Source organism: Schistocerca cancellata, chromosome 11 (genome assembly GCF_023864275.1).
Source record: "Schistocerca cancellata isolate TAMUIC-IGC-003103 chromosome 11, iqSchCanc2.1, whole genome shotgun sequence".
Lineage (NCBI taxonomy): Eukaryota > Metazoa > Arthropoda > Insecta > Orthoptera > Acrididae > Schistocerca > Schistocerca cancellata.
Genome location: NC_064636.1, coordinates 53,569,599 through 53,583,674, shown reverse-complemented (window position 1 = coordinate 53,583,674; position 14,076 = coordinate 53,569,599). Strand labels below are relative to the sequence as shown.

The 14,076-nt window shown below is 41.7% G+C and overlaps 1 protein-coding gene across 2 annotated transcripts in view; it reads right to left on the bottom strand.

Annotated features, from left to right (window-relative positions):
* LOC126108472 (ATP-binding cassette sub-family F member 2) overlaps positions 1 to 14,076 on the bottom strand; it is an 81,799-nt gene that overhangs the window by 21,575 nt on the left and 46,148 nt on the right. For both annotated transcript variants that reach the window (XM_049913719.1, XM_049913718.1), the window contains exons 9-10: positions 8,930 to 9,070; positions 1,405 to 1,596 (exon numbers count right to left, since the gene is read on the bottom strand). In XM_049913719.1, the coding sequence (XP_049769676.1) occupies positions 1,405 to 1,596; positions 8,930 to 9,070 (333 nt within the window). The remainder of the gene's footprint in view (positions 1 to 1,404; positions 1,597 to 8,929; positions 9,071 to 14,076) is intronic.

Genomic DNA, 14,076 nt, shown 5'->3' with positions numbered 1-14,076 from the left:
TCGAAAGAGAACGAGAAATTGCTTCTCGGAAGACGCTATTACAATACACTCGATACTGCATAACCAATCATCAGCGTCGATTTTTAAGGAAATACTGCATTACGCATAGTTTGCTTCCAAATTATCGTTTTTGAAAATGTTAACGAGGTTTGTTTTTCCACGGAAAACGTCAAAAGACCTTGCGTATGTGGAAACATAGCATTTATTCAATGCAGCTGGTGCCGTTTAACTTTATGTTTTCCATGTTTTTACGAAAAATACCATCCTGCAACTTGTACACGTAATGTCTAAAGCGATGATTAATTGTAAATCTTTCGAAAGCCATCTGTGCCGGTCAAAACTTGGGCTCCTTCCAGGTATAAGGGATTTCTCAAATCATGGACAAGCATACATTTTCAGTATTACATTATGCATTTGGTCATTTACTAGTCGAAAGTTATGAATATTACATTATTTGTGATAATAAAAATTAGTAGACTGCCAAATAACATTGTAAATTTAATAAACGTTCATCCGATTACACGTATCTTCCCCATTATATCAATTGTAATTAAACAGTAAAGAAACTGTTGGAAAAAAAAAAACAACACACCCTGATGAACAGAACTCTATCCAGGAGCTTGGACGCCATGCACTTTCTTAAAAAAAAAAAAAAAAAAAAAAAAAAAAAAAAAAAAAAAATGTTCTATATCGTTTGTTGAATTTGTTCAGGGCGGACATCGGATAACACGCGTTCAGTTCGTTCGTTGATCCGTCCGCTCATTTTTTTATTAGAAAGGGTAGATAACACACTGATCGACCACGCTGAGCTACCGTGGCGGAACCACTCAGCTACAGCCGCTTCACAGTAAAAGTGGCCACTCACAGATATACACTTGACGACCGAAATTATCTTGCGATTTTCTCAATAACGCCTGAGAAGTACGCGCTACTGCTTACACATTTTGTTGTCCTCATGGAGTACTACGAGTGTACGACGTTTGCAGTAAATCCGCGTTCCAAACGTCGTGGGCTCCCCTTGTTAAACTAACTTACACTAAGGACAACATACACACCCATGCCCAAGGGAGGACTAATCTCCAACGGGGGCAGCCATGTGAACCATGGCAAGGTGCCCCTGACCACGCAGCTCCCCAATGTGACACACATGTTGTAAGAGAAGAAAAACTGACAGATTACTACTACTACTACTACTACTACTACTACTACTACTACTATAATGCAGATCATGTATGTGGTAATGGAGAGAATATACCATTTTTTTAAACAAAGGTATGTTAAGTTATTCAATGAAAATGGTGTAGCAGTTCTGGAATTTAAAGCAATTAGAACAAGATCTGAAGTTGTCTGAGAGAACAGACACTCTAGCTCATTACCACAGCACAGTGCCACATTAGCACCTACCTGCTGGCGGCCGGTGAGGCCGTAGCGGCCAATGATCTTCCGCATCTCTTCCTTCTCCTTTACCTCTGGGAAGGAACGCATCATGTACTCGAGTGGAGACAGGTCCAGGTCCAGCAGCTCGTGCAAGTGCTGGTGGTAGCGTGCGATGCGCAGGTGAGAGTTCTTGCGGATCATACCCTCCGTCGGGATCAGCTGCGACACGCATCTCTGATTAATACTACCACCGCAATATGACAACAGAACATACGATAGGAAATATAGCCAAATGTCCAAACTTATGGAAAGTTAGTAATACTCTTAACTACACAAAGAATGAAGTTATTAGTGTACAGTTTTCTTATACACTGGCTGCTTTGTAGACTTGAAGCTGTAGGGAATGACAGAACCAGGTACAAACAAGCAAAGGGCTGTCAAAAGAAAAATCTACGAGCTCGCAAAAGGGATTGGGGGGGGGGGGGGGGGCCAGAGTGTAAGACAACCAGCTTAACTATGGCAAATTGTGTTACTTAGCTGAGGAACAGCCCCAGCCCACTTCGTGGAAAGCGGCTGGTTAGCTGCCGACAGTACTTTAGCTTTTTATGTTTGACCGTGCCTTATTCTCGCATGTATTTGTTTATTTTGAGTTTCTGAAGAAGGCTAGATTACTCTAGCTGAAACCTGGGTAAAGATCACTAACATTTCGCAACTGAGGCGGACATATACAGTTATGTCGATGTGATCAAATTTTTGAATGTGCCGTTCCGGATGTATGAAGAGGATAAGAGATTGCAGGACGTGCAATGCAATAATGAAAGGGAGACAGGAAGTGCAGATCAAGAGCAAGGACGATGGATGACATGTCCGATGACCCTGCCAAAATGAAGATGTGAAGATGGAAGAGGAAAGCAGGGGAGACTGAAGTACGGAGGCACACTGTGGAGGAGGTAATGCTGAAAAGTAGAAGAAGGAAAGATCAGTCTCCAGTTACAATATGAAAGCGTACCTCTGCATGTTGAGACACTTTAACAACATTGTTTGCGAAGGAGGATCTTCATCATTTTAGGGGCAACTTCTGTTCTGGTTCTACTTGTGTTTGTTGATATGTACTTTATTTACATCCAAGGGCCAGTGCAACCTGCACTGCACACTGTACAGGCAATTTACCTCCTTAGGGAGGAACTGAGCGGAACACTTAGTGTGCCTTGGTGCAACATATTACTTTGATAAAGTAATGTTTTCCAATGTCTACCTAACTGACAAACAATGGTCACAACAGCTAAAAACATTTTTTTTATGCACTACAAAAGTTTAAAATTGCTAACTATTTGGAAATATGCATAAAAATTTCTCAGTTCACTTGCCACATCATATTCAGATAAAAATTCCAAGCTTTCGAAGATATCCATCGTCACCTTCATCAGTGCCTAAAACTGACTTACGAGCCGGCAAGGTTCCCTCTTTTATACCCTCAGAATGGCATCCAATTGGCTGGATTACATCATCGTCACGATGGTGCGAGCGGAGGTCCCGCTCTACATCCATAGGTTTTGTTTCCGCTCTCCATCTAGTGCAGCTTGTAGTGACACCCATGATATGAGGCGACCAACTGCAGAAGTATTCCTCTGTTTCCCTGTGAAGTGCATGCTTCCATACATTGCCAAGTGTATAGCCTGTGTCTCTCGAGTGCACACTCCCATTCACTGTGAAGTGCAGAGCCAGTGTCTCTAATGAAGTTGTTTTCACAAAGACTGATTTCAACAGCTTCTCTGATCGCAGAGTCCCAACAGCTTGTGCTGTTAGGACTCTGTGCTCTGCCACTGCTGATTTATCCCAATGCTTGTATTTAAGGTGGTGATGTTCAAGACGACAACTGGCAACTGTCCGTATAAACTGATCCACATAACTCTTGCCACACTCACAAGGAATGTTATAAATTCCCGGCACTTTCAGGTTGAGATTATCTTCAACAGTTCGCAACATTTCTTTACTTTTTTTGAGTAGCCAGAAGACTGATTCGATCCCTTGCCTGTTTAGGACTCTTCCTATCTTGCTAGTTGTTATACTACAGAATGGAAGCTGCACTGTGTGCTGGTCATCTGCTTGTTTGAATGGAGTCATGCATTTTTCTCAACAGTGTTGATCTAATCTCATGGACAAAATACCTGTTTCTTCTGAATACCATCTTCAGATGCTTTATCTCAGAACCGAGGTGGTCCACGTCAAAATATTTCTGTCTCTGTGTACTTCAAATGGTTGAAATGGCTCTGAGCACTATGGGACTTAACTTCTGAGGTCATCAGCCCCCTAGAACTTAGAACTACTTAAACCTAACTAACCTAAGGACAGCACACACATCCATGCCCAAGGCAGGATTCGAACCTGCGACCGTAGCGGTCACGCGGTTCCAAACTGAAGCGCTTAGAACCGCACGGCCACACCGGCCGGCTGTCTGTGTACTAATGTGTACAGCATAGCCCTCTTCTGAGCTGGCTGGTGAAAGCTATGCCCGTTGAGATACGTATCTCTACGTGTCCGTTTTCTTTACACAGAATGGCACAGTCATCCATCTGATTTCTGTTCGACCAAGACATCTGAGAAAGATAACTCCCATCCTTCCCCATCATCACTGTTAATCTTATGTTGGGATATATACCATTCAAATGGTCAACAAAGGGCTGCAGTGCCTCACTGTCATGCAGCCAGATTAAAACTGTATATCAAAATATCAATTATATATCAAATATATATTCAAAAGAAGCAAGGTGGCTGTTCAACAGCCATTCTTCAAAATCTTCGGTGAGTAAGTTAGGTATGGCTGGTGACAATGACAAACTCATGGTCGCTCCATCAGTCATTTCATAACGATTTCCACCATACAATAACTGCATGGTCATAAAATTGTGGCTAAATAATTTCAAAATTCCTGGGGAGAAATGAATAGCCACCTGTTTTCATGTGTCTTCCACTGGTACTTTTGTAAACAGGGAGACGATGTCAAGGCCAACTGTGACTTCACCTGAACTATTGGGGTTCAGATCGGAGAAGCTGTTGGAATCAGACTGTAAAAACAACTTCATTAGAGACACTGGCTCTGCACTTAGCAATGCATAGAAGCATGTACTTGACAGGAAAAAAAAAATAGGGGAATGCTTCTCACAGTTCACCACCTCACGCGATGGATGGCGTTGCAAGCAATGCTAGATAGAGAATGCAAGCAAATTCTACGGATGAAGAGTACACCACCTCTATACGTGCCATTACAATGATAATGTAATCCAGCGAATCAGAAGCCGTTCTGGAGGTATAAGAGAGGGAACCTTGCCAGCTCACGACAGTCAGTTTTAGTCCCTGACGAATATGATTGTGGTGGATATCATCTAAACCTTGAAATTTTATCAAAATTTGACACAGCAAGTGAATCTAAAAATTTTTATGCAATGACTCTGCCATGAAAAACACTGTAGCCATATTTGGAAGTACTATTACTGTTTGTGCATACAAACTGGTACAGATGAATGCCAGATGTCTTCGAGGTGGAACAATAGCAGCAGCTTTACTGCAGTTCATGGGACCTGCCAGCTCAGCAGTTATCCTGTGCTGCACCAAATGTTCCATTGAATAGAAGGGCATGCCATGACAATGGAGCTGATGTAACGGAACACAGACTGTGCTTAGTTAGCCGTCATATTCATTGCTAATGTAAAACAAAACTAATGTAATGCCACAATGAATGTAAGACGACAAATAGTACACGAAGTGTTACCTTTCTGTAACAGAAGGACCAATATAATGGTGTTTCAGAAGAACTGCTTTCTAATATTTAGTAGAAAGTTGAAAATATATCAAAGTTTACAGATTACAGCAGGGGTGAAGTCCACACTAATACAAACTACGCGGCTTGTTTGAACAGTGTTTACAGATGCAGCAGCCCACAAGTTAAGAATAACAGCACTCTCAATCTGAACATCAGCATTTCTCGAACTAGATTAACACTACAGTGCACCTATTTTAGGTAATACGCTACATTGTCTTGAAATTTCATGTTGCTAGGTCTAAACATGTGTGTAAAAAAATTGTTCAAATGGCTCTGAGCACTATGGGACTTAACTACTGTGGTCATCAGTCCCCTAGAACTTAGAACTACTTAAACCTAACTAACCTAAGGACATCACACACATCCATGCCCAAGGCAGGATTCGAACCTGTGATGGTAGCGGTCGCACAGTTCCAGACTAGCAGCTAGAATCACTCGGGCACTCCGGCTGGCCACGTGTGTAAAACTTAAGGATGCAAGTAACTTTAGCATGATATGTTACTGTCAAGTAACAAAGCTAGGTGAAACTTTAACCATACCAACAAAGAATTGCTACACTACAGAAGGGTATTTAAAGAAGCACACAACAAGAAAAACTGAAACGATACTAATTTGAAACCAATAATTGCACTGACTGCAGTTTATGATGGTTCCATGAACATAACAAAAGGTGGGTCACTATTCTTAATACGCTGTGTGATCACCATGATGGGCACTGCACGCTCTGCAACGTACTCCCATTCTGAGCAGAAGGCCGGTAAGGAGTTCCATTCCTTCACGAGCACAATTAACAACTGCTAGATGGTCACTGGTACATGTGGATATGCTGCAATACATCTCTGTAACACACCTCACATGTGCGCAATAGGATTTCAGTTTGGGGAACAGGCACACCAGGCTATTGGCTGAATATCCTCTCATTCCGGGAACTCTCTCCAACCTGCACCGTTCCACGCGTTCACACACTGTCACCCCCAAAAATATACTCGGGACTGAAGTGTCCCAGAAAAGATGCACATGGGGAAGGAGTATTGTTTCACACTAACATAGACCAGTGGGAGTACCATCTTCGGAGATTTGGACGTCAGTACACCCACACATTATGCCTCCCAGCAACCTAACACCAAGACCTCCAAAACGATTGTGTTCGACTGTGTTCCTGGGAGCATTACGTACCCTCATACGGAGCATGGTGGTTCCGCACAACACACCTGAGAACACCGTCAAACATGACTGTTTTGGTGTTGTTTGTGTTATGGTGTGGAGGGACATTGGCATACATGATCTCCAAAACTTTGAACATTGTATGGTTCATTCACCAGATAACAATACTGTGACCCTGTACTCTTTCCCTACAAATCTCTTTTTGGGGGTACATCCGGACCCTACTTCAAAAATGGTTCAAATGGCTCTGAGCACTATGAGACTTAACTGCTAAGGTCATCAGTCGCCTAGAACTTAGAACTAATTAAACCTAACTAACCTAAGGACATCACACACATCCATGCCCGAGGCAGGAATCGAACCTGCGACCGTAGCGGTCACGCGGTTCCAGACTGAAGCGCCTTTAACCGCACGGCCACACCGGCTGGCTCCGGACCCTACTTCATTTTTATGGGGGGGACTGTGCAGGTGGAGCAGCTCTCTGAACGAGAGGATTTTCGGTGAATGAACTGGCCTGCCAATTCCCTCCAATTTCAATCCCATGAAGCACATGTGAGAGATGTTGGGGGGACAGATTGCAATACCTTCACTTCCACCAACGACCATACACCAGTTGTCAACAGCGCTGGTCGAGGAATGAAACACCCTAACACGTGAACTTCTTACTAACTTTGTGGCCAGCGTGGGAGCATGTTGCAGAGCATGCATTGTCCACCACGATGATCACACATACCACTAAGAACCATGCCCCACATTTTATTATGCACAGGGGAACATCATAAATCGTGGTGACTTCAATGACATTATTCTCTGAATTAAAGTGTCATTTCTGCTCGTCTCCCTTCATATTCCTTTCTGTTACCTTCTGTACTATACTGTAGCAGTTCTTTCTATGTACAGTCCATGTTTCATTGAGCCGTGTTAATTCACAGAGGAAGTTACTTTCATTCTTAAGTTTTGTTCACCAGTGTATTTTACATTTGGGAAAGATACACAATGTGTTGTTCATTAAAATTTTGAAACTCCTTCCTAACAAGGGAACCTCCCCATCACACCCCCTTCAGACTTATTTATAAGTTGGCACAGTGGATAGGCCTTGAAAAACTGAACACAGATAAATCGAGAATACAGGAAGAAGTTGTATTGAACTATGAAAAAATAAGCAAAATATACAAACTGGGTAGTCCATGTGCAAGATAGGACACATCAAGGATAGTGTGAGCTCAGGAGCACCGTGGTCCCGTGGTTAGCATGAGCAGCTGCGAAACGAGGTGTCCTTGTTTCAAGTCGTCCCTCGAGTTTAATTTTTTTACTTTCAGACATTTATCAAAGTTCACGCACTCACACATAATCAACTTCACTCTCCAAAATTCCAGGACATGTTCAGATTTGTTTGGACATATGCAGGATTTGACGGTCTACACACACAAAAATTTGAAAACGTTAAAAACACATGTTTTGACAGAGTACAAGGAAAACTGTGCGACTGTGAAACTGTTCCATTCATTTGTTGCAGTTTGTGTGACAAACTCTTATGTTTTCATCACTTTTTTGGGAGTGATTATCACATCCACAAGAAAACCTAAATCGGGCAAGGTAGAAGAATCTTTTTACCCATCGCCAAGTGTACAAGTTAGGTGGGTTGACAACATATTCCTGTCATGTGACGCACATGCCGTCACCAGTGTCGTATAGAATATATCAGACTTGTTTTCCTGTGGAGGAGTCGGTTGACCTATGACCTTGCGATCAAATGTTTTCGGTTCTCATTGGAGAGGCACAACCTTTCGTCTACTAATCGCACGGTTTTGCGGTGCAGTCGCAAAACACAGACACTAAACTTATTACAGTGAACAGAGGCATCAATGAACGAACAGACAGATCATAACTTTGCGAAAATAAAAAAAGTAAACTTTTCACTGAGGGAAGACTTGAATCAAGGACCTTTCGTTCCGCAGCTGCTCACGCTAATCACGGGACCACGGTGCTCCTGAGCTTACACTACCCTTGATGTTCCCTATCTACTCAGTTTGTATATTTTGCTTATTTTTTTCATAGTTCCACACAACTTCTTCCTGTTTTCTCGATTGATCTGTGTTCAGTTTTTCAAGGCCTATCCACTGTGTCAACTTATAACTAAATCTGAGGGGGGTGCGATGCGGAGGTTCCCTTGTAAGCAAGCACGTTTGTTACAAAATGTGTTCCTCTAAATTCTGTAGGTCTAGGCCCAAGTGTTTTGCCCGGATGCAGATTTGGAAAAAACTGATTCTCCCTATCACCCCCTTAGGGATTAAACTTAAAACAGCTTTTTCCCTAGCAGCTGCCTACATCACACAAAGTACATTAATGTTTTTGTTCCTGAGATTAGTAGTTTAGTCCGCATGTTACATCAATCAGTTTCTTACATACAGTGGAAAATGATCAACATATCTGAAAGAGCTTTCCAGCACAGCCCTTAAACCAACTACAACACCCCCCCCCCCTCTCTCTCTCTCACTCTCTCTCTCTCTCTCTCTCTCTCTCTCTCTCTCTCTCTCTCTCTCTCTCTCTCTATCACCAGCTACTCACATCCCCATACAGCAGCTTCAGCAGCGTACTCTTGCCGGCTCCATTGGGGCCCACCAGGGCCAGCCTCGTATCCAGGTCGATTCCAAACTCCAAGTTCTTGTAGATCCAAGGCCCCGTGTCCGTATACCGGAAGCTCACGTTCTAGAATTGTGAAGAAAGCAGTGCATTACAAAAAAATGTGTGGTACAAAATAATTTAATTGGTACTGTGCTCTGGTGACACTTCGAACTCAAATATGATGATATTTACACAGCTGTACAGTCAAAATAGTCACCAACTGCGTGCTGTTGTGTTACAAATAGTGTTGGAAACACTGTTGCTTTTCCAGCTGAGGGACGTCAGCAGGGTGTCTACAGATTTTCAGAGGGTCAAATTCATGGCCTTTTCATGATTCTTTTACTACCTCAAGTTATGTTCATGACTTCTCAAAAATGTGTGTGGTACAATGACAAAAACACTTATGAACCTGAAAGACAAATTAAAGATGGCTGTAATAATTCTTATATCACAAACTGTATGCCAGAATGAATAATGTAACGATGTACGATTTGCAGTATACCATTCATCAAATGCTATAAAAACAAACTTTCGCATAGGATAGGGTATGGCTATTTTCAGGTATCATATCACATCAATTAAAATACAAACTGTGTTAACATCGTAAATGTGGCAAAAATTTACAATTTTCCTAAGACAATATTAAAATTTTGAATGTACAAAATTTATCTCCAATGCTTAGCTGAACTTGAAATTTCAACGTCTATAACTTCAGGTACTTCTTTTACCTTTTCTATGATCATTCTTTTTTACTTTTAAGCTCTTATTTCTTCAACTGTTTCTTTTATGATTGGCCCCTTCATTTCCATAAGTTTTTTTTTTTTAAGGATTCTAGTATTTTTGATTAAGCATTCTTCACAGCTAGTATTAATGATTTTGTGATGTCAACATCAGTTGTTTCTCACTGTTAAGTAAATCACCTAATAATTTTATTGCATTGTAAGCACTTCTTTCTGCAAGAGCTGTATCTTCTTGCAAGTTTTCACTGAAACTTTATTGTTAACAGAAAAGCCTCTTTCAACTGCGGCATTTCCATAAAACATGCGTAAAAACTTCTGCACAAACTTGAAGTTATGGTTCGCACTTTGCAGTAAATTCATCAGAAAGTGATTAAGTTTGTCTTCCATAGGATTGAATTGTTTCAGCTTTTTTTTACCTTTATTTCCCAGAATATTCACGAAATTTAGACTATTCTCTATTCACAGCATCAACTGTTGATGGAACCATACGTCTGTCTGACAAATTTATCTAGTGCAAATGTCACTTTAAAATTTCTCAAAATGGAGCTCTGCATAACCTGGGGTGATAAACATGAGCCACCTTGGACTACAGAATGAGATTTTCACTCTGCAGCAGAGTGTACGCTGATATGAAACTTCCTGGCAGATTAAAACTGTGTGCTGGACCGAGACTCAAACGTGGGACCTTTGCCTTTCGCGGGCAGATTAGAGATTGGATTAGATTAGTTTTTTGTTCCATAGATCCGTGCTGAGGAGATCCTTGTGGATGAGGAACATGTCTTTTTTTGGCTGAAGTAACAATACTAATAGTATGAATATATACATCATTTGTTTCTATTAAAAAATTTGTCAATGGAGTAGAAGGAGTTGGCCACTAGTAAGTCTTTCAGGCTCCTTTTAAATTGATCTTTATTTGTAACAAATTTTTTATGTGTGGAAGCAAATTATTGAAGATGAGTGTTCCTGAGTGATGGACCCCTTTTTGAACTGAAGTAAGTGCTTATAAGTCCTTGTGCAGATCATTTTTGTTCCTGGTATTGTATGTATGAACTGAGCTGTTTGTTGGAAAAAAGAGATATATTATTTAGGACAAAGTGCTCTACCAACTGAACTACCCAAGCACGACTCGCGACCCGCCCTCACAGCTTCAATTCTGCCAGAAACCTGTGTGTGTGTGTGTGTGTGTGTGTGTGTGTGTGTGTGTGTGTGTGTGTGTGTGTGTGTAGTTTAAAATCTTATTATTGGGTTAACGTCATACCCCTTGCACAATAACGTTTTGGAATAACATGTGTACTTGTGTTGTTGTTTGTGAACCGCCCTAATTGATGGTTCACACTACCTATGGATTATGGCTCGGAGGAACTCTGACAGCAATGCCACCATGTTGAATAATGCTTTTCGTGCAGCCACAGGACGTCGTGTTACAAATCAAACTGTGCGCAATAGGCTGCATGATGCGAAACTTCACTCCTGATGTCCACAGCGAGGTCAATCTTTGCAACCACAACACATGAAGTGCGGCTCAGATGGACTACACAACATGCTGAATGGATCGCTCAGTATTGGCATCATGTTCTCTTGACATAGATGAGTGTCGCACATGCTTTCAACCAACTATCGTCGGAGACGTGTTTAGAGGCAACCTGGTCAGGCTGAACGTCTTAGACACACTGTCCAGCAAGTGAAGCGATGTGGAGGTTCCCTGCTGTTTTGAGGTGGCATTATGTGGGGCCGACGTACGCCGCTAGTGGTCACGGAAGGCGCTGTAATGGCTGTATGATATGTGAATGTTATCCTCCGACCGATAATGCAACCATATCAGCAGCATATTGGGGAGGCATTCGTCTTCATGGACGACAATTCACGCCCCTATCGTACACATCTTGTGAATGACTTCCTTAAGGATAATGACATTGCTTGACTAGTGTGGCCAGCATGTTCTCCAGACATTAACCCAATCAAACATGTATGGGATAGATTGAGAAGGGTTGTTCATTGACGGCGTGACCCACCAACCACTGAAGTATCTATGCCAAATTGCCACTGAGGAGTGGGACGAATAGTGCCTTGATGAACTTGTGGATAGTACGCCACGACGAATACAGGCATGCATCAATACAAGAGGACATGCTACTGGGTATAAGAAGTACCGATGTGTACATCATTCGGGACCACCACCTATGAAGGTCTCGCTGTATGGTGGTACAACATTAAATTTGTGGTTTTCATAAGCAATAAGGGTGGAACCGATGTTTATGTTTATCTCTATTCCAATTTTCTATGCCAGTTCCAGAACTCTCGGAACCAGGGTGATGCAAAACTTTTGATGTGTGTAGATGCAAGGGTATCAGTGATGATTATTCACTGATGACATTGCTATCCCCAGTGAAAGTGAAGAAAAATTACAGGTTCTGCTGAATGGAATGAACAGTCCAATGAGAACAGAATATGGATTGAGAATAAACTGAAGGAAGACGAAAGTAATGAGAAGTAGCAGAATTGAGAACAGTGAGAAACTTAACATTAGGACAGACGATCACGAAGTAGATGAATTTACGTAATTATGCTACCTCAGCAGCAAATTATCCCATGACAGAGCAAGGATGACATAAAAAGCAGCCTAGCGCTAGCAAAAAGGGGTTTCCTGGACACGAGAAATTTACTAGTATCAAAATTATGTCTTAATGTGGAGGAGGAAATTTCTGTGAAAGTATGTTTGGAAAACAGCATTGTATAACAGTGAGACATGGGGCATGGGGCATGGGAAAACCAGAACAGAACCGAAACATATTAGATGTGATGCTACAGAATGTTGAAAATTAGGTGGAATGATAATGAAAGGAATATATGGAAAATACTGACAAGAAGAAGGTAAAGGACAATAGGGCATCTGTTAACACGTCAGGGAATAACTTCCATGGTACTAGAGGTATCTGTAGAGCGTAAAGACTGGAGGAAAGCAGAATGGAATACATCCAGCAAATAATTGAGGACGTACATTGGAATTGCTGATGCGAGATGAAAAGGTTGGCACAAGTTAGGGATTTGTGGCAGGTCTGGCAGAAGACTGAATGACTTTAAACAGAAGAATAAGAAAATTCAGAGGTAGTACATCCACTTAAAGGTGAAGATAAAGGCTCTGTGACAGTACGTTTCAATTATCAAAAGCACATATGAGAACAGAGCAGGCAGATAGGAAAGTTTTGCCTGTACTAGTGTTTCAGCTCCACACTGGAGTATGTAATGCCAAAGGCTCATCTTGCAGCTGTGGAGGTAGGGACGCCTATAGGGAGGACAGATGTGCCTCACCTGAGAGACACTGTTGAAGAGTTACCAGTCCCACGAGGCAATTGGCAAATTTCCTTGCCCACACACAGAGAACAAACTGGTGCCGATGCTTGCAGTGAACTATAGTGTGGGGATTCTCCGTAGTGCGAAAGTAGATGTCTTGGAGGTGAACGGTACCACCCCTCGTAAAGACAGCCTCATCTGCGAGCGGGACGGTCGACATATCCCAGCACAGTGGCTGCCCGGATGATGAACCCATGACCAAAGAGTCACTGTGGAGATGAGTCTGGACGTACTGTGGCCAGTACGCATTATGATATAGATAGTGGCAGTTGTCTCAGGGACTGTTCCACCCAGTTGTCTGGACTACCACGCACTGGCACCTGCTTTGTGCCGATTTGAGGATCACTGTCAAAGATCTTTTATCTCCACTTTTAAGTGGGTGTACCTCCCTAAGAATGCATTTCCAGCCATATTAACCCAACCAACAAGACCCAAAAAATTTGGATAGTGAGAAAAAAAATCAGGCAGTTGCAAATTTTTGTACAGTGGTACAAGGAAGTGCAGTGAACATACATACTCAAAATTCTGAGCAACGGAGTGCGTGTTGCTGCGGGTGGTGGTGGTGTTTGAAGGTGACTATGTTTTTATCCAGTAACTCTAAAACTGGAACTTCCACCAACAATATTTCCCAGTAATAAATTAAAATACATTAACTTTACAACAAGAAAGAACTGATTCATTTTTCTCTCTAGGACTAAGTTTACAATTTGAAAGGGATGGAAAATCATAGATTATTAAAAATATTATTTTAACTGTATAAAATTAGCATTTATTTTTAAATGAAGTAGGTTAAAAACAGATACTAATGTGTGAACCCTGTCAGACTGCAGTAGAGCCATATTAACACCCACTGGCTTATACAGCTGGCTCACAGGAGATTGCCAGTTTTAAGTTTATTATTATATTGTTGGCTGTGAGACGGGCCAAGCAGCTATAGCTTTTTTTTCATGTTATCTATTAGGTGATAGCATGAAATTTACATACCATTGGAAATCTGAG